Source organism: Malaya genurostris, chromosome 3 (assembly GCF_030247185.1).
Source record: "Malaya genurostris strain Urasoe2022 chromosome 3, Malgen_1.1, whole genome shotgun sequence".
NCBI lineage: Eukaryota > Metazoa > Arthropoda > Insecta > Diptera > Culicidae > Malaya > Malaya genurostris.
The window spans coordinates 301,984,672-302,006,886 of NC_080572.1; the positions used below are offsets into that span (position 1 = coordinate 301,984,672).

At 38.4% G+C, this 22,215-nt stretch overlaps 1 protein-coding gene across 3 annotated transcripts in view; it reads right to left on the reverse strand.

The window, feature by feature from the left end:
• LOC131439439 (lysophospholipid acyltransferase 6) overlaps nucleotides 1-7,858 on the reverse strand; it is a 95,509-nt gene extending 87,651 nt beyond the window's left edge. Inside the window, exons 1-2 of one of the 3 annotated variants that reach the window (XM_058610435.1) lie at nucleotides 7,706-7,858; nucleotides 7,008-7,315 (exon numbers count right to left, since the gene is read on the reverse strand). In XM_058610435.1, the coding sequence (XP_058466418.1) occupies nucleotides 7,008-7,106 (99 nt within the window). In that variant the 5' untranslated portion in view covers nucleotides 7,107-7,315; nucleotides 7,706-7,858. Of the gene's footprint in view, nucleotides 1-7,007; nucleotides 7,316-7,481; nucleotides 7,612-7,640 lie in introns of those variants that run through there. The other 2 variants (XM_058610436.1, XM_058610437.1) reach the window with 2 other exon arrangements.
• Nucleotides 7,859-22,215: the final 14,357 nt, after the last annotated feature.

Genomic DNA, 22,215 nt, shown 5'->3' on the forward strand with positions numbered 1-22,215 from the left:
GTAATTAAAGACGATTCAGCCAAGACCGATGTAAACATGAGCCCAAATTGTAACTCCGTATTCACGAATGTGCAGTGTGACGTTTCTTGAGACAATACCCGAGTAAAGTCTAACATCAAAATGAGATCAAATTGAAATCTGATTATGATAGCAACATCATATTGAAATCCTAATATGATATCGACTCATCAAATTTTCAATTATTATCACATTATGTTATCATTTGGTTGTTTAAAGGCAAAAGTGAATCCATTGAAATTGAGCAAATTTCAAATGGCAACACAAAAATACAAAGTTAAGTTTCAATGGAAGAATTATTCTTTCAATCCTATTTTGCCTTTTACAAAAATGCTTTGACATCCTGCCGAGATCCTGCAGTTGACCGCAACCATAACCGCGAAGAAACGATTTTTTCAACTTTTACGCAAATAATGCTCCTTCTTTTTAACCACCAGAATATTAGTGTCAAACCACACGTCTGGGAGGCATTAGTTAAATTGGCGATCATCGGTACTACGTTTGTTTGAAGCTGGTCGATCTGAATAGTGGCTTTGGCATGCCGATCTTGCTGGTCGTCAGCCGTAGAAGGAGCTTATTTCAGAACTTGATATGAGAAATATATTTGACGTCATCAATTTCCTTCCAGATACGCTAAGTATCAGATCCTGTAACAATTTTTGCGTTCAGTTTAAAAAATGTTTCGATATTTGTAATCCTGGATGGCGAAAATAATCTACTCACCAAACCCGTTCTGAAAATACCCTTAACTTTATATCCGACAGTATGGAAAAATTCATTGTTTACGAAGTTCGAACATCGAATATTGAAAGTCTCAGATTTCAGAACCTAGGGCTAATTCTTAATAATACTCTAGTGGCTTAGAGGAGCCATCAAGAAAATTTTAATTTGTATATTCCTCTAAGTAGTCCACAAACTGTGTCGAAGAATTCTCATTCCTAGTTATACATGCTTAGAACTTCATACACTCACTAACGCTTATAGCTAACACTTACAGTCCATAGCAATCGCAAAAAGTTCGCATTTCCAATCACCTAAGTTCGAAACCGGATTCTCTCCGCGGTAGTGTGGAGATCAAGGATGGCTTTTATCGTATCAAAGAACGTTCACTGGCAACTCTTCAACGATTGAATCAGTGCCATCAAAGAGAGTTGGAAATCATCGCAACAACAAAAACCCGGCATGGTTCATTTAACATAGAATAGACACTAGTGCGAGTGCGAATTTCTCTCGGTGAACCGTCTGAGAATCAACGGCTAGCACGCTGCTGTGGGGATTCTCTCTGAAGCAACAAACGGTCGCTTATTCTCGTTTCGCGATCCGATTCTGTATAGGCAGTGGATAATTGCGATAGAATCATTTTACTGTTGCCGCTTATTCTAACTATGTGCTTATAACCTTTGTATAATTTGTGTCTATGAAAATGTATGTGAATGCTCCACACAAGGGTTTTGAAATATTGCAACCTAGTATGAGAATCATCAAGTCGAATCATCGATTCGATTTTCTGCGATAATTGCCAACTTGTGATTCTCTCTTGGTAAATTCCACACAGCGGCGATCATTATCAGACTGAAATTTCTTTTAAGGGCCGTGAAATACTCAGAGTATGAAGTGGAGCGAAGGAATGTAGGAAATTCTCTCGCGGTTCATGCATTGAGAGACTCGAGTTCTTGTAGCATCTTCTACCGGATTGAAAATGTTGTTCACAATATAGATAGCAATATAGCAGCTTCTGTCAAATTTTCGGTAATCACCAACACTGGGTACAATTGTCCTATACAAAGTTCCTGAATTCCGACGATTTGATCCGACTTCCGGTTCCGGAGTTACAGTTCAATTAGTGAAAAAAATCTTATTTCAAATTACTTCCTCACTTTTCTCAGAGATGGCGTGACCGATGTTCTCAAACAAAACTTCTGCATTTCATCCGGATCCGACTTCCGGTTCCGGAATTATATGGTGAAGTGTGTTAAAAATTGGATACCGTCACTTGAAGCGGCGAAACAAAACACGTAAAAAATGTTCTTAACTTGCCTCGAAATTATTCCAATTAATAGTCATTGTCAGTAGACATCAATCAAACATCAATTTGGCATTCCATTGAAATCCTAACAAAAACATCTAATTAGCCATACTGATAAAGATAATTTGCCCAAAAGTAATGATGACGTAGACAAACCGGCCAATGTCGTTTGTCCTGCAAAGGCAGGGTGGCAAGTGAAATAGTGATTTCAATTTCCCGGTGCGCGAGACTTATAATTCCCGGTTTTTTTAACATGTCCAAAAAACATCGAGCGTTGAGAAACAACTATTTTTCGGGTATCTCCTTGGACACCTCATCCATAGTTTGTCCAAACGTTTATCTTCTGAACTAAGTCCAGCCCAATGTATTCCATCTTTATTTTTTTTCTTTTACTTCGCCAGTAACTTCGATGTAGCAATAGGATTAAAACAAGAAACATATCTCTCCAACGGTGATGAAAGTGATTTCATGAAGGAATGAAGCATCAAAATTCTTGCAATTTTCTTGAAAAATCAACACCATTTATTTAATCTTCTTGCTTTTTCCAAGAATGCTCCTAAGCGCAGCTTTCACATCATATTCGACGATTATTGGTGGTGTTTTGTAGTTTTCCAGAAATACCATTAGATATTTGAAAGCATAATGATGAAAAAATAAATTTTAAGTCTTACAAATAAAATTAAAATAATTATTTTTCGAACTATTCAATCTTTTTCAAGACTACCACTGAATCAATCTTTCAAAGGCTATCTGGAAAATCAGTTCTTCTTAAAACTTATGCCAGTTAGGAGTGTATTCTAGAAATGGGCAAAACCGTTCATTTCAAAGAACTGTTGAAAACTTGATAGTTGTACCGAAAGAATTAGTTACATTAAACCGTTATTTCGTTTTTCTGAAACTTTGTATGTTTCTTCTAAATTAATATGAGAGCTATAAATTATATTTTGTAGTAAATGGATTCAAAAATAATAAAGTCTTTTTGCATGTGTTCTACCAATAATCATTCTCTTTTGTATACATTTTCAAAGTTCGCAAACTTCTACCAGATTCCACAAGCCAGCAAACGTTTCGAAAGACTATTCTATTGAGAGGAATATAGAGAAATCATTCTTCAATAAAGAACTCCAGTTCACTCAATCTTCGAGGAAAACTAGTTCTTTCGGACCGTACGCGGACTGACCATCCCTATTGTATTCCAATACTTTTTTAGTCTGGTATAGTATAAGGTTAAACATTAAAAATGAATGAACTAAAGCACAACACTCCTCCCGCAAACCCGATTCGTTTTAACAATTAGTGGCGTCTCGTGTCAAAATTTACGGGTTGTGCACTGCTTATATGGTATGACATCAGAACCGTTTCGACATTGCAACTGAGACAGCAATTTGTTTTCAACTGCCATAAGCATAAGCCACTGAAGCCTCTCCTGAATGTGTGCATACAAGTTCTCACAGAGCCTATTTGACCAATTGTGGAGTGCACGAGGTGCACATGAGGACGAGAGGCCATTGCTAACAACATATACGATATTCTTTCAGAGTTGGGTTTTGGCGAGAGAACAAAATCCTTTTAGAATTCTTAAAATGTACGCTTGTTACTTTGGAAAAACAACAACAATCTATGCCTCTAGTGACTGAGATGATCTAAATTTGATTCTCCTATCATCGACACTGAACAAGCTCTTACGAACTCTGAAAAATCGATTTTAGCTGTCAAAGAAGGAAATCAAATACTCCTTGCAAACGGTGAATAAAATGAAATCCGACTCCTTTGTCGATTTTGTGAACCCTATTGAAATCAATACCAAGTTTACTAAACAAGTATTGTCACAATTTGACATTACTGAGACAAATTTTGGTGAAATTAGGGAAATCATTGGCTGGCAACTAAAAACACGGCCCCTAAGAATTCTTATAAAATTTATCAAACACGACACCTGATGTTACTTTTACCATTATGCATTATTCTGAAATTTGAAGAAACACTAGAAAAGGTCCTAAATGTAAATGACAGTTCCTCTTTCTATCGATTATTACGGTCCTATAGGCAATCTTTGTATCTTACACTTTGAATAGAATAACGACTAAAACTATCAACTTTCGATTTGCTGTTAAAAATATGTTGAAAAATACAGGAATACGCCGTAATAATTGAAAAAAAAAATAACCAAAGAGAAACTGTCATTTGCACTTGGAATCTTTTCTAATATTTTTAGGGATTTAATAGAAATCCAGTAGAAGCATTCAAATCATTCTTATTTTTCATTATGAGCATTCATTGTGCTGTTATTGATGACAACTAAGAAAGCTCTTATTGGTTTAAAATTGCTGACGTGTTGGCCCCATTTTCAATGGATTGTGCACCATTGAACCTGTGAGGGACAATAAGAAGTTTCAAAACTTGTACTGAACATCTAGTTCAAACACAAAATGGCCTTCGTCTTTTCATTTGTTGTATCAGGAAAATCATGATGCTGAAAATCGTTACTAAGATTAGGACTAGTAAATTTTTTCCCGGATTTGCAATAAAATTCCCAACTTTTCCCGATTATTCCCGGTAAAACTAAATTCCCGACTTTTTCTCGGTTTTCCCGATTTTCCCGGTCACTTGCCACCCTGCAAAGGAGTCAACTGACCCTTTAGATAATCTGATTGCAGGTGATGGAGTTTGGTATAAGAATGATAATCCCCACAATCAGGCTAGATGGATAAAATCATCACATTCTAAAAAATATTCTCACAATGTTTTTCAGATATTCATTGGAAGCGGCGAAATGATGGCGCATCGTAATCAACTTCGGGTTATTAGAGCTAGCGAGCGAAATGTTCGGCCAAACGTGGTGATTTCCACTTTGGTTTCGGATGGATCAAAGGGATATTATCAGTGAAGAGGAATTTTGCGGATTCCCTGAGGACGATCGAATTCCAGGAAATAAAAGGAAACAAAATGAGACAGGGATTGCCCAACCCACCAGCAACTTCGACGATCGAAGCGTGTTCGAAAAAACAAAATTGTATGATCATTTTGAATATTGAAAATTTTGTGTATGTTTCAAAAGATAGTTGCACATGTTGCATGTTCGATTTGATAAGCTTATTTTTTTGAGTTTTCGGAATAGTTTTTCGAATATATCGACGGATTCAGGTTTGATACTAAATAAAGCTTGAGAGCTGGCTCTCTTGTATTTGAACTGCCTAACTGTGAACAGCTTTTTTTTTTTCTATTTCTCCGAACTTTATGCACATCACATCACATATTGATATACATGCTTATCTCATACAGCTTAAAATATTATTATAAACCGATGAAGACATTTCTGAATCAATGGAGCCAGATTTTTACAGTTATGCTTAATAGAGCAGAATGCACGATCACTTAGTCACACCAAAAAATAATTGCATAAAAACATGATGGAAGGTGACGTTATATACAGATCTTACTTACAATTTAAGATCATCATCATCTAAACAACTACGTACACTGAAGCTCGTTTCGTTTCGGCCAGCTCTACTGCTTTAAGATATGCCGAGTAAAGCCAGTTATTGTATCGTGCAAGAAAAATATGCCCAAGGTTAGGTGAAGCAACAACACGACTGTGAAACTGTCTGCTGCTTCTGTGAACGGTCGGTCTTGCAACGTTCCGAAATACTCAAGATCGTCGTGATGCAAAACAATGCTCACCACCGTTTTGTCAAAATTTCAACCAACATAATGTATGAATCTCCCAGACATTTAATTTGCGAAGCATCGCACGATGCTTCAAATCAAGGTGCGGCGACTACTGCAAATCCATAGGTAATACTTTTTTAGACTTCTTACTGCGTCCCATTACAATTCTGTGCTTCTAAAGTCTTCACGCTGCTGGGCTGGAAAATGCAACCGTTCTTTGTGCAGAAAAGGAAGCTGTTTTCAAGGCGAGTCGGTTGCTGGCTGGTGTGTTTATGGATCGTTGACCGGTTTATACAGTAAACGCTAGCTCGGTTGGTAAGTTGTTCTATTTTTACAGCGGTTGGACGATCGTCGAAGAAGTGAACTCGCGAAATTACTCAGATCAATAATCGCCCTTCTGTTTACAATTTGTTCAACTGATGATGAATATAATTACTGTATGATAATATTTGCAAGAGATTTTCATTTACAAAAACAACAAAAATTTGTCCCAAATATGACTTTGCGTCAGAGGGGCAGTTTACTAATGATCAAAAAAGTGTTCCGAAATTACCCGCAAACTCTACGTAAGTTACTCTGACGCTATTAATTAACGTCTCAGTTTGTGAACCTCTTGCTCAGCAAATACCTAGAACCCACTGAAACTTTTTCCTACTGATAAAGTGTAACCTAATTGAGAAGGTAAGATAGGGACTGTTATGGAACGGAAGTGAAAACTAAGTAATAAAAGCTTGGTCAACTTTGGTTCCTCTGTCATCTTCAAAAGAATTTCTTCAGAGTTAATAACTTTGTAGGAATGGGAAAACGAACCGCAAAACATTTCCTTCGACGTCAAGCGAACTGCAGCTGGCAATGCGCTGAATAAAACCTTGTTATAGTCACCTATCTGGTCTACACAGGAAATTTCCGCTAGTTTAAAATATGACGCAGTTTACGTTTACTTTTTTCTTGCGTCGGAATAACATTTGACTTAAATTATACCCAAGTTTAGCGTGAACTTAAAATTTGTTACTGGACAAAAACATCGTTGCAGTGTACCTAGTATGATGACTCATATGCAGGCTTCGAATCAATGCTTCTTTTTAGCTAATCACAATCATGAGTTAAACTGGACGAATTGCTAAATAGACTAAAACCTATTACTCAGCTTTGGTCGCAACAGAACCGTTTGTTTCAGTTCGTCTCGTCTATAGAAGGCAGTGAAACCAACAAGTGACCTTCAGGTGACAACGCACGCAACGATGACAGATCATCGGGCAATATTTGTTTTACGTGTGGACAATCTTACACTCACCAAATCAACCGATAAACCGCACAGATCGGCCAACCATGTGAAGACCCGACTACCATCGTAGTAGGCGTTGGTTCCAACAATGTTAGCAATTTGTTGCATTGTTGGTGTCACTGTTGCTTGCGGGTGGGGCTTGCGCCACCGGCACCGCTTGCTGCTACCGATGAACGATAGAAAAAATTTAGGTAATCCACTGGTTTCGTTTTCACTTCTAGCACCAGTGACCGAAAGTCACCGTATTGTTGTTGCACACTTCTTTTTTCTACAACAAAAACTTTTCTTCTAATTTTTCAATCCGTAGATTTTTCTTGCTGCAAAAAAAAACACATCACACAAATAATGACACACCTTCCATAACCCAATTTTACGATGGAGGTACGGAAAGGGGTTGTGTTTATTTTTTTCTCATCTTCGCCTTCCACACTCTCGACGGAAAATTCTTTACGTAATCTGCACTCGTTTCAACTAGAATTTTACTTTTTTCAAAATTATAGCACTCGAATTAGAAAACACTTCTTCAGCATCCTAAACAAGCATATTACTATACAAAAACTATTGAATGACACAGAGGAAATCCATGATCTCAGTTCAAGAGAATGAAGGGAAGAATGTATTCTTTTGTTCTTTTTGTCGCACCAGAAATAACAAGAACAATGAAATTTAATTCGCTATGCCTAAGTTAGAGAGAGAGAGCTTCGTACGAAAAAAATTGAACACTAGCAGCAGCCAACAATTGAAACGCGCTGACCGCAGTACAGACGCTTTTCGTGGAAACAGCCCCTAAAGCAAACCACACTGTTCGGACTTTTTATTCGAACTGAATGTACTATTAAAATATATTCTTATTATTATTGTTTCGTTTGTGTTCGACTTGATCGGATGACGTGAGAGCTCTCCGAAGATGGCAGAGAATTGTCAGTTGGTTCGAAGATTTCCAGAGGCGAATTCAGGATGAGTTTCGTGAGAGTCTACACGATGCTACAAATGTATGCAATAATTGAATTTTCCTAACCTAATTTACACTTCGATTACTGCCGGGACTTTTTGGTAAGAACCGACCCACACCCACTTGTACGCGTCGGTCAGATTTCCCCCCAGACGGCTGGCTATGTCTGCCAGCTATTTTTGCCGGAATTCTGCCAGAGTTCCGGCAGAAGTCTGGCAACAATGTTACAACCGCTTCCGGCAGAGAATTTCGCCTAGCGGTTATTATCAGTTCTGTTTCTGTCGGATTCTTGCCATACAAGATTGGCAGAACCGTTTTGAATCGGTTCTACATTATTGGCGTCATGGTTTTATTTTTTCAAATAAAAGTACATATGAAAGGCAATAAGTTATTGCTCTTCATATATACTAATTATGGAAAATGTTATTGCCAATAACTATGCTTTATCACTATCAAACATATCCATATTTCAATCTTATTTGCCTCGTCTCAAGGTTCGTTTTTTGTATATACATGCGGGATTGCCAAATATCAAAAGAAGTCGAATAAAAAAAGAAAAAAAAGTAAGAGAGAAATAAACAAATCACGTACGGCGCGATAATGACGCAATTTCGCCTGAACAATTTTGACAGCAGCCGGAATGCAGCTAGCCTTCTGACGGTTGCCAGAATTTCTCACAAGCGGGTACCAGACGCTATCTAATTTTGGGTCAGAACCTACCCAAAATCAGCTGAAGTCCATTTCCCAAAGGGCGGACGCTGCTAAGTTTGCAATGGATGAAGTAAATTTTGCCAAAAAATTCAAATCGTTATCTTGAAATAAACTAGTTGTGTCAAAACAGTGTTTCCAGCTGTTTCATGGGGCACAGAGTGGCACACTTAGGCGAACAGTCCAGAGATGCCAGATCAGCAATCCCTCCCTCCAAGTCTTTGAACAGTATAATGCTAAACTTTTAGAATATGCACAAAGCTCTTTGAGTTATTGAGTCGACATGGTATTTCAGTGCCTAACAGAGATGGTCGGGTATCGGGTATTTTACCCGAAACCCGACCCGACGACACGACCAGGCACTTCGAAGAAAAATCTACATGAAAATTGTCCGTTAACGATTCACCGCCAGTTACCATAAATATAGTGACCCCTTGAGAATGATCGAAATAATCTTCTCGAGCAACACTGTTCAATTTACTAAGAACAAGTTGCTATGGAGTTCAAGAATAAATAAACAAACAACTTAAGAACGTAGATACGTGCAAGCGTGCATAACAGGTTTGAAATGTGAATCAATTTGTCTTTTGGAATAGTTTAAAAAATTATTAGTGGTTCAATAATAGATGTAATGGCTCCCAATAAAGGTTTACTATCACCAGTTTTTTTTTTTTTTTTTTTTTCATAAATACGTTTATTTCATAGGCAATATACATAAGTTTTTCTTCGCCGTGGCATCTACAATACATAGTACTTTAAACCTAATACATTTCGAATATCCTATTAGTATGTTGGTATTCATTAGTTAATCTAAACACTGTTTTTATCAAGCGAGTTGCTATTATAAATTACATTAAATGAAATACATTTATTTTGTACATGATCTTATAACTATTTCAGGTTTGTTTGTATCAGTTCATCACTTTTATTTAATATAAGATAGCTGGCTATTGGTTGAGCTCATGGAAGAGAAAACAATCTAACATAAAATAAAATTTAAATTGGAACTCCAATGGACTTAATGAAATAATAAAGAAGTTTCATGTAAGGAACGTCACGACAAGCAAGAATGTCGCGAACTGGGACATTGGATAGTCTACCTTGGGTACGCAAGGAATTTATTAGTTGAGATCTGACATCACGATACTCCACGCATGTCCAAACAACATGGTCAATATCGCGGTAACCTTCGCCACAAGCACAATGATTAGTCTCGGAAAGTCCAATTCGAAGGAGATGTGCATCTAACGTGTAGTGATTGGACATGAGTCTGGACATCACACGAATGAAATCTCTACTCACATCCAGTCCTCTGAACCATGCCTTTGTCGATATTTTAGGAATAATTGAGTGCATCCACCGACCCAGATCATCTTTATCCCAAGAAGCTTGCCAGCTGGCAAGTGTTCTTTGGCGAGACGCGCTATAGAATTCATTGAAAGCAATTGGTCTCTCATAAATTTCACCCTCAATAGCACCACGTTTGGCTAAAATATCGGCTCTTTCATTGCCTGGAATGGAGCAATGAGCCGGAACCCAAACTATTGTGATTTGATAATTATTATTCAATATGACGTTCAGGCACTGTTTTATTTTGCCCAAGAAAAAAGGTTCATTTTTGCCAGCAGCCTTTGAGCGAATGGCTTCAATTGCACTCAGACTATCTGTGAAAAGAAAATAATGGTTTGGAGATAATGTGACGATTATACTCAAACTATAATGAACTGCTGCTAACTCTGCTATATAAACAGATGCAGGTTCTTGAAGCCTAAAGGAGACCGAAACATTATTGTTGAACATACCAAACCCTGTCGCTTCTTCAATTCGCGATCCGTCCGTGTAAAACATTTTCTCAGAGTCGATATGCCTGAACTTACTTGTAAATATTTTTGGGATTTCCAACGAGCGTAGGTGTTCCGGAATTCCACGCACTTCGCGCTGCATGGATGTGTCGAAAAATAAAGTTGAGTCAGGGACATTTAGGAGGCTGACACGGATAGGAATATATCTTGAAGGGTTGATTTCCTGTGACATATGGTTAAAATATACAGTCATGAATCTTGTTTGAGATTGAAGCTCAACTAGCCTTTCGAAGTTATTAATAACTAGGGGATTCAGTACCTCGCATCTTATTAGCAGTCGCGACGAAAGCTCCCAAAAACGATCCTTCAATGGAAGAACTCCCGCCAGAACTTCAAGACTCATTGTATGTGTCGAATGCATGCAGCCTAAAGCAATTCGCAAACAACGATATTGAATTCGCTCTAATTTGATAATATGAGAGTTTGCAGCGGAACGAAAGCAAACGCATCCATATTCCATCACTGAAAGTATCGTTGTCTGATACAATTTTATTAGATCTTCCGGATGAGCACCCCACCAAGATCCGGTTATTGTTCGAAGAAAATTTACTCTTTGTTGGCATTTTGTTATCAGAAACCTAATGTGTCCTCCCCACGTGCATTTGGAATCAAACCACACCCCGAGGTATTTGAAAGTCAAAACCTGTTGGATCATTCTTCCCATCATATGGAGCTGAAGCTGCGCGGGATCATGCTTTCTTGAAAAGACGACTAACTCTGTTTTCTCCGCAGAGAATTCGATACCAAGATGAACAGCCCAATCGGACAAGTTATCTAAGGTATCTTGCAATGGTTTATGCAGATCAATAGCTTTGGGTCCAGTAACTGAAACCACGCCATCATCTGCCAATTGTCTTAGTGTACATGGGGTTACTAGACAGCTGTCAATGTCATTCACGTAAAAATTATAGAGGAGCGGACTGAGGCATGAGCCTTGCGGGAGACCCATGTAGCTAATTCTGAATGTTGCCAAATCGCCATGTGAAAAATACATGCACTTCTCTGACAAAAGGTTGTGCAAATAATTATTTATAACCGCTGGGAGTCCATTTTGGTGAAGCTTGTCTGAAAGAACATCAATGGAAACTGAATCAAATGCTCCTTTAATGTCTAAAAATACAGATGCCATTTGTTGCTTTTGAGCGAAGGCAATTTGGATGTCAGACGAAAGTAATGCAAGGCAATCATTCGTCCCTTTATTTCTACGGAAGCCAAACTGAGTATCTGACAACAAACCGTTCGTCTCGACCCAAGTGTCGAGACGTCGTAGAATAATTTTTTCGAACAATTTTCTGATGCAGGACAACATCGCGATGGGTCTATATGAGTTGTGATTGGAAGCTGGTTTCCCCGGCTTTTGAATGGCGATAACTTTCACTTGCCTCCAGTCAGGTGGAACAATATTTTGCTCAAGAAGCTTGTTGAACAATTCCAACAAACGTCTTTTTGCGAGGTCGGGCAGATTCTTCACCAAGTTGAATTTAATTCTGTCCAACCCAGGAGCGTTATTGTTACAAGACATGAGTGCTATGGAAAATTCCATCATAGAAAAGGGGCTATCAATGGAACCATTATTTGAAAAAGATTCCCTAATAATGCTATGCGTAGGAACAGAATCTGGACAAACTTTCCTCGCAAAATCAAATATCCATCGGTTCGAGTATTCCTCACTCTCATTTCCTACGTTACGATTCCTCATTCGTCTGGCCGTATTCCAAAGAGTGCTCATTGAGGTTTCTCTTGACAAACCTTCGACAAAATGTCTCCAATAGCTACATTTCTTGGCCCGAAGTATGCTCTTGTACTTGGTTTCTAAAGTCAAGAATTTTTCAAAATTCTGAGGAGTTCCTCCTCCTCGTTTTAAAAACATCTTGAAGGCATTTTGTTTCGCGTGCTTAGCATCTGAGCACTCTTTGTCCCACCAAGGGTTTGGAGGCCTTCTGTTAGACGATGGACCAAGAAATCGTTTGGTTTGGGCTTGTTCTGCGGCCTCCAGAATCGAACAAACGAGGAAGTCATATTCTTCAAGTGGGGGGAGCTCTTCCATTGAAGTTAAGGCACTTGAAATATTACTTTGGTATTTAATCCAGTCAATATTTTTTGTCAAATCATATGGAATATTAACTGAATTAGCAATGCCTTTGTTACTGCTAATTGAGATGATGATTGGTAAATGATCGCTACCGTGTAAATCAGGAAATACTTTCCAGGTGCAATCTAGTCGAATTGAAGTCGAGCAAAGAGATAAATCTAATGCACTTGGACGTGCAGGAGGTCTTGGGATCCGTGTCATGCTACCCATATTTAGTACCGTCATGCTAAAATTGTCGCAAATATTATATATTAAGGATGATCTGCTATCATTGTAAACGGAACCCCACATCATTCCGTGCGAATTGAAATCTCCTAAAATCAAACGTGGAGCAGGAAGGGCTTCGACAATTTCATTAAGCTGTCGTTGTCCAACTTGAGCTCTTGGAGGAATATATACTGAAGCAATGCAAATGTCCTTTCCTTTAATGTTTATTTGACAAGCAACAACTTCTATACTAGAAGTCGAAGGAATATTTAATCTATAAAAGGAATAACATTTCTTAATTCCTAAAAGCACTCCACCATACGGAGAGTCTCTATCGAGACGTATAATGTTAAAGTCATTAAAACTTAAGGCTATGTTTGATGTAAGCCATGTTTCGCACAAAGTAAATACATCACATTTTTGACTATGCAACAAAACTTTAAATGAATCAAGTTTTGGCATGATGCTTCGACAATTCCACTGCAGGACAGTGATTGAATCATTTGCGGCGGATGATAAATTATCCATCAAATGATACAAAACCTGAAAGAACTGGCCATTGAGCTGATAACTGTTTCAAAAAAGTTCTAGCTATTGGAAGGAATGCCGTTATGATAGTCTTTAGAGGTTCAGAAATATTGAATGCTGCGAAAATCCATTCTACAATTTCCGAAAACTTAAGTAATCCTGTTGGTGAATGTGAAACGGAGCCCACTGGATTATTGTCTTTCCTTGAGCTAGTTTCTGGATTGGTTTGTGAATTTGACAAACCAGGAGGCACAGTTTTTGGTTTTAAATTTGGCTTTTTAGCTTTAACACGGGGATCTTTTTTTGAAGATGTAATTTTAGGTGTCTTTTTAGGTATTTTGTGGTTTGTTAATCTCCTCTTAACAGACCCTTGAGGAGTGACAAACGAGGTATCTTCACTATTTCCGTCGGAGTCAGATTCCTCTGGCTCCATAAGATTTGAAAAACCGTTTTCGGTTTCCAAGGGGGAGACATGTATGACCGTTTTAAGCATTTCTGCATATGTGCGCTTAGACCGTGCTTTTAAAGAAAGCTTCATTTTGTCTTTACGCAACTTAAATGCAGCGCATACTGAAAGATCATCATGAGGTCTCTCCCCACAATAAACACATTTTTCAACATTTTTATCGCAAAGATTATCCTTATGAGGCCCTTGACATTTGATACATTTGGACTTATTACTACAGTAAGTAGCTGTATGCCCGAATTTTTTACAGTTCGTGCAATTCATAACATGCGGTACGAAAAGCCGAACAGGAAGACGAATTTTATCGATATAGACATGGCTAGGCAACGCAGATCCGGCAAATGTTACACGAAACGAATCTGAGGGACGATACGACTTTTTTCCATCGACAATAGATGCTGAGTACAATTGCTTGCACTCGAGTATCTTAACTCCCTCAAGCATGGAGTTTTTAAAACGACCAACTCCATTTTTAAGTAAATCATCGGCCGTCAGACTTGCTTCAGTCACGACACCGTCAATTTCCACCTCCTTCGATGGAATGTAAACTCGATATTCAACAGAAAATAATTTACAGGTTACAATTTCGTTCGCCTGTTTCAAGTCATTGACAACAACTCGAATTTTATCTCTATTAACTTTACATATTTCTTTAACTTCAGAGAAATGTGATGTCAAATCCTTGGTAATTTGCATCAAATTTAAAATCTTTTCTTTTTTTCGAAGATAGACTATCCATGGCCCAGTGGTACCCTGTGGATAATGTTTAGCCCTCGGAGTATTTAAACTCTTACTAGTATCCGGAATCGGATTCGGATGATCTTCCATAAGATCATCCATTACATTAAATTTTTTTGTAAATTAATAATACCAAAATAAAAACTTATGTTTAGTAAAATTTCAGATATAAGAAATAAAAAATAAATTAAATTAAATCTACCTTGTAGCTGATGTCTCTGTTCCTTTATCGTGAAGAACGACGTGAAGCTCTTCCAACGATTTCCAATTGGCAGTCTTCTGCTGTTTCCAATTGGCAGTCTTCTGTCGTTTACTGCTATCTCAGTTGCTCTGCCGTCGTTGTGAACACCACTGCACTTGCTGTGCTGCCTGTACCTGACCCCAGGTACAGTGCTTTTGCTCTTGGTGGCGATCAAATGCGATGCTTGCAGTGTAGCACCTCGCGATATATGCCGTCTCTTTTGATCCTACGCAGCGTACAAATTCTGGTACCTGGTAGATCAGCACTGGGTTGCTTTAGCACCTTTGTGCCTTTGCACCCCTTCGTCTTCGCACCTTTATGCGATGGCACCTCTGTGACTCGTCACTTCTATGCTCTCGCACCTCTGTGTTTCTACACCTCTGTGCGTATGAACGGGATGGCCTTCGTTGCTAGCTTTCCAGTCGGGAAACGCCCCGAATATTACGTTTGCTATGGGCAGTTTAACTACCTGAAGCTTAGAATTGTCTCGGTATCAGCCGTTAACTCACGAGCCAGTACAATCGAAACACAACCTCTTCGCTTGAATGGTTTTTACTGAATGATGACTATCACCAGTAATCACCAATATATTTTAACCAGTCGACATCTCCTTGTTTCAGGCGGTAGTGGAGCCTCTAAGAAGGTAGTTACAAACTGTTTTGTATTACATTAAATTCATTGTTTAGAAAAAAGAACAATTACAAAGCCAAATTGCAAGATATATTTGTGTGTTTTCTAATGTCTACAATATATGGAAATATATGAGATATACAACAATTGCCAATTGACATAAGTTGGAAATGCCATTCGAAAAAAATGCCACTGTTAGTTCATTCTCTTTGGATTCAGTTCTTCATCGAATAACCTCGAGATTTGTCCATCAATATATTTTATCTTGCCGTAAACTGTTTAGTGCAGTTTTCAATAATTTTTTTTAAATTAAATCATCCTTGAGTAGATAAGCTTTTGCTTTTTCAGTCGCTAACTTACGCGTCATTGTGAGTAATTTATTCTCTTCGCTCGGTTTACGTAGTGATCTAGGATAACGATTTCTACCATTCATTTATTTCGCATATGAAAAATGATTCGGGATTTGTTTTGATTACATTCATTTGGTCTATAATATACAGTAATCAAGGTTACAATAACTATTATTCAAAATCAATAATCTATCAATTTGGGTTGCCAGTTTTAAAAATTTCTTAAGGAATGTCGTTTTGACATTACCAGTTACTGAGGGGTAGTTAAATTTGCGATACAGTTTTTAATAGCGAGTGGCAGGTCGTGTCGTCGCCCGACCCGTACCCGACGGGTTTTTGGTCGGGTACGGGTAAAAATTTTTATTTTCAATCGGGCACGGGTCGGGTCGGGTAAAAAAATTTACTGCTCACTCGGGTACGGAAAATTTTTTTTTTCTGATCGATTACCCGACCATTTGTACTTCACATAAATATGTTAACACGTTGACGAGAATTTTTTATTGCAAAACAATTCTTCCGAAAAATAAACAAACCCGAGAAAATTTTGAGAGCGAAACTACGCGATTGGAGTCCGATCTAGAGCGACCTCAGGTTGCTAAAACAAACATATCAAACGTTGTTTGGGCGACTCTGGGTCAGCTTTCGGGCTGCTCTGATCAATAAACGAAAACGGTATAAGATGTTACGGTCAGACCCTACTTTTCACGTAGGTTTTAATGGACTGCCATTATAAGGATGTTAAATGCACAATCCAGTAAAAATTATTTGATTCATATATAAACTGTAGTGTAGTACTCATATCACATTCAGATACCAGAAAACTGTTATTTTAAATATTGGTTGGAAATTTTCAAAATTTTCATATAAATCATTAGGATTCTAACCATAAAAACATAAACATTTATTTCAGAAAATCTGCATAGAAGTTCTTCTTATTCACTTCTGGATGGTGTCACCTCACTTGAAATGACACCGATTGATGGCACAGCAAGTTGGGCTATATTACCAGTTAATTTTCGTTTCTTTTCACTGGACCACAAGTGAATATCTCAATGCGTGATTTTTCACCGTGTTCACTCGGAGGTGGCATAGAAGTTCAATGGCTGTAAAAACCATACCTACATAAAATTGAAAATTGGGTATTACGACATTTTGGGGAAATATGCTTCTCAAAAAATTTGAGTAGATATTACTCCCTTTTGTTGATATTTGTAAATGAGTATAAAGTACCAAAGACATTGGAAATCTATTCATGCTTCACTTGTGTATTTATATGTTTAAATGTAAACAAGCATTTTAATGTATTTTACTTACCAACTAGAGCCTGATAGGATTTTATTGTTCAATTAAGTGAAAAAGGTACCGAGTTCTTGTTGAGACTTATGGGGATCTTGTTGCAACTGTCAAAGCTTGTGAGCTTTAGTTTTAACGTTTCAAAACAGATTATTATTATGTTATTGACAAAGAACTTTAAAACCGACAGTAAATGTATGTAGATGACGAACTACTATTGTCATTGGACTAAAATGATACAAAAATAAAATAAATTATGGCCTAGCATTTCAATTTCATCCTCAAGCTATTTCTGATAGTCTAAGAGCCTTGGGTAAAATTTAAAACGGTTTGTAAATGGGTTCCACACAAACAGAATGAACATGCAAAAACCCAGTGCGAAATGCTCCTTTCAGAAAACTGCATTGGATTGTAACTGTCGACGAAAGATAAATATATCTGGGAACCCGAAACGCAGAAATCATGGATAACGCCAGGACAATCATCAACATCGAGTTAAAGATCGTATAGTTTTGAGAAAAAGACAATGATAAGTGTCTGATGGATTTAGGAATAGTGAATTACGAACATTTTGAACCTAGCGAAACAATTAATACCGTCCGCTCCAGGTAAAATGCTAATACTTCAAATAAAAAACAATTCGCCATCGTTTTTGAAAAACTCGATTTTTTCTTGAAGAAAAAGACATTTTCACTTTTCACAACTTAGTAATTAAATCAAATTTTGTTCTTTGGTTACGAAACTTTTATCTCATCTCTAGTACTAAATCCTAAATTATGGATTAGGCCAAATAAAGAAAAAAATCGTACTTTTTATTAAATCTGTATAAATCTGTATTAAACATACGAAATCTGTACAAAATCTGTATGAGCATGTAAAAATCTGTATAATACCGATAAATCTGTATAAATGGCATTTCTGCTCACAGTGTATCCCGCTTGTGAGAAATTCTGGCAACCATCAGAAGCCTGGCTGCATTTCGGCTGCTGTCAAAATTGTCCAGGCGAAATTGCGGCATTATCTCGCCGTACGTGTCTTGTTTATTTCCTCCTCCTTCTTTTTTCCTTTTTGTCGTGAATACGACTTACTTTACTATGGGGCGCCTTTTCAAAATTAGCCATATGGAAGAATGGGCGGAACTTAATCGCGAATATCTCGACTTGTATTAATGGTAGCAACATAATTCTTTCACCATTTCATCAAAAATATGATCAGGAATTCAGGATAATATTTTGAACAGTGTGCGATAACCACAAACAACTCAAAAATTAAGTTTTCTTAAAATTTGAAAACAACGCGGAAAACTTTTTACTTTCGCTTGGGTTTTTCGCGCAAGGACGACGATTTTGAGATAGTCAGGCACATATCTTCAACTGAATGCGTATAAAAGGGGAACCGTGGTCGAAAATCGATCATTTCTTCTTGTGCGTTCGATGGAAGCAGACGTCGTGGGAGTGGAATCATCAACCAGCAGCGAGAGAGAATGCACCTTCTGCGTGGTTAATAAAAACCTCAAACGCTCAGGTCGCATCTCTCATTCGCTTGCTGGCCATCGAGGCGCGAGGACCAGCCAGCAGCAGCAGCGGGAGTTAAACTTTCCACCAGCAGCGAGAGAGAATGCACCTTCTGCGTGGTTAATAAAAACCTCAAACGCTCAGGTCGCATCTCTCATTCGCTTGCTGGCCATCGAGGCGAGAGGACCAGCCAGCAGCAGCAGCGGGAGTTAAACTTTCCACCAGCAGCGAGAGAGAATGCACCTTCTGCGTGGTTAATAAAAACCTCAAACGCTCAGGTCGCATCTCTCATTCGCTTGCTGGCCATCGAGGCGCGAGGACCAGCCAGCAGCAGCAGCGGGAGTTAAACTTTCCACCAGCAGCGAGAGAGAATGCACCTTCTGCGTGGTTAATAAAAACCTCAAACGCTCAGGTCGCATCTCTCATTCGCTTGCTGGCCATCGAGGCGAGAGGACCAGCCAGCAGCAGCAGCGAGAGCTAACCAGCAGCGACGGAGAATGCACCTTCTGCGTGGTTTAAATCCTCAAACGCTCAGGTCGCATCTCTCATTCGCTTGCTGGCCATCGAGGCGCGAGGACCAGCCAGCAGCAGCAGCGGGAGTTAAACTTTCCACCAGCAGCGAGAGAGAATGCACCTTCTGCGTGGTTAATAAAAACCTCAAACGCTCAGGTCGCATCTCTCATTCGCTTGCTGGCCATCGAGGCGAGAGGACCAGCCAGCAGCAGCAGCGGGAGTTAAACTTTCCACCAGCAGCGAGAGAGAATGCACCTTCTGCGTGGTTAATAAAAACCTCAAACGCTCAGGTCGCATCTCTCATTCGCTTGCTGGCCATCGAGGCGCGAGGACCAGCCAGCAGCAGCAGCGGGAGTTAAACTTTCCACCAGCAGCGAGAGAGAATGCTCCTTCTGCGTGGTTAATAAAAACCTCAAACGCTCAGGTCGCATCTCTCATTCGCTTGCTGGCCATCGAGGCGAGAGGACCAGCCAGCAGCAGCAGCGACGGAGAATGCACCTTCTGCGTGGTTTAAATCCTCAAACGCTCAGGTCGCATCTCTCATTCGTTTGCTGGCCACCAAGGCGAGAAGCAGCAGCGACTGAAACTGGATTCTGAGTGTTATTGGATATAAATTTAGGTCTTGAACTCAGGGTCCAGTTCTCTATTCCAGACTTCTATTCGGTTGTTATTAACACCATAATATTACTCCTAAAGAATTATGCGGAATTTACTTTACTGTACCTCTATACAACCCATTTTTGTCGTGAATACGACTTACTTTACTATGGGGTGCCTTTTCAAAATTTACCCTCTGAGAGAGTGATAAGAATCAGAACGCGTTCTAAGGAAGAGAACAAAATATCTGCTGCTGTACAACAAATCGTCCGGGAAAAATGTTCCGAAAAGTGGTGAATATCGCAGTGAGTTCCTCAATTTGGTCCTTGTGAATGCTAGAAACGAGTCCCTTCAGCATATTGATAGTTTCTTTCAATAAATTATGCAAATCCGAAATGAAATAATCAACATTAAAATTCTGAATGCGGCTATTTTTATAGCCGTTAGGACCGCCCATTAGTAAAAAAGCTACAAACGAAATCACATAAAAGGAAATCTCTTAACAAAAATTGAATCAGTTTGGATTCTATCGCCCCTATGAGCAGATGTGTTTTGTGTCGTCTGCACAGCTAGTTTCGCTTTCGACAAGAGCGAATTCGTCACAGCTGCCAGTCATTAGCATTGGGAAAAAAACAACGGTGGAGAGCATTGCACAATATCAGCCGTTCTAATGGCTCTAAAAGTTTTCTAAAGAACTATTAGGATTTGTTGTTTGCAAATCGTAGGGAAATATCCTCAGTTTACTACAAATCAAGAACAGTTTGCTTAGATTTGTGCACTTTTCGCTGTGTGAAATTCACAGTAATCGAGATCAAGTGAAGCTTTCTTTGTTTTTGCGAAAAATGTGAAAAAGGGGAATGCGTGCATAATTCATACAATTGATATTCGGAAGTGTTAAGGATCATGTCAGTTGTTTTCGTATTCACGACATCCAGTTATGTCTCTGACATTACCCACCCGCCTTTTTTTTTATTTGACTTCATTTAATATTCGTCAATTCCGCATGTACGTACAAAAAACGAATCTTGAGACGAGGTAAATAAGATTGAAATATGGGTATGTTTGGTAGTGAGAAAGTAATGTTATTGGCAATAACATTTTCCATGATTAGTATATATGAAGGGCAATAACTTATTGCCTTCCATAAGTATCTTTTATTGAAAAAATAAAACCAAGACGCTTAAAATGTAGAACCGATTCAAAACGGTTCTGCCAATCTTGTATGGCAAGAATCCGACAGAAAAGAACCGTTAATAACCGCTAGGCGAAATTCTCTACCGGAAACGGTTGTTGCATTGTTGCCAGACTTTTGCCGGAATTCTGGCAGACATAGCCAGCCGTCTGGGGGGATATCTGCCCGCCGCGTACAAGTGCACTCAAAATAATAATCATGTTATAGTCACAGACTAACAGACAGGACACTCAAATCACATTTTTCAATCATTTTAACGGTCATTTCGAATATTTCTTTATTTGGGACAGTACTCACATGTGTCATGATGGCGCCACGTTACCCTATCAAAAACATCCTGTCTGTCATCTAAACTGTGTTTATTTTTTTCATTCACCAACAGAGTTGCCATTCCTACAGAATTACCTGTAACGTATTGATTTGTATACGTCCATGCGAATTTCATGCAGGATACAGATTTAATACATATTGCCAAAACTATATACATAATAGTGCCTACTTCTCATCCTCCAACGCAATACAAAATTGAACCCGATTTGTTACAATATTTACTTGCTTCTGGTCTGCCGCCACTTAATTTCGGGTGAAAACTACCAACACAATAAAAAATAGTCTAGATGAACAACGTTGAGTCAAATAAATGGTTACCTTCCAACATCGCGAAAAAGTTAAATATATATTATCAACGTAATCCAATAATTTATTGTGACGATTCATTTTCGAATATTTTGATGAAATCAGGCATCCCAGCAAGCAGCTGATCGGTGTTGACAAACGAGGGGAAGTCAACTAGTAAAAAAACTTTTACATAACACAAGGGGTGTACAGATAGTAAATAGTTCGCGCAGTACAATATAGGTGGAACTAGTGCATCATGAAAAATTATTTTTATAAGAATTTACTCATGCTGTCATGTCTGTTAGTCTGTGTTATAGTTACGTGAAAAGTTATGTGAATATTTTCCACCCTACTTTTCACGTAGGTTTTAATAGACTGGAATTTAAAAGCTGTTTAATGCATAATCAAATATCAAATTTAGATATCAAATTTAGATACCAAAGAATCACTATTTTATATATTGGTTGAAGTCAAAAGGGAAATTTCAGATTTCTATATAAATCTACAAAATGAAAAATGCCATGGAAAATCAAACATTTATTCTAGAAAATCAGCATAGAATTTTAGATAAAAATAAAAAGCAAAATGAAAATAAAAAGCAACTAATAACGTCGTGGAATCTCTTATCGACAAGCCTCCAGAAATCGTTATGTTGTCACTTTCATCCAACCGAAGCCGAAGTCGAGATCCGAGAACTCCCACAACACTACCGATGC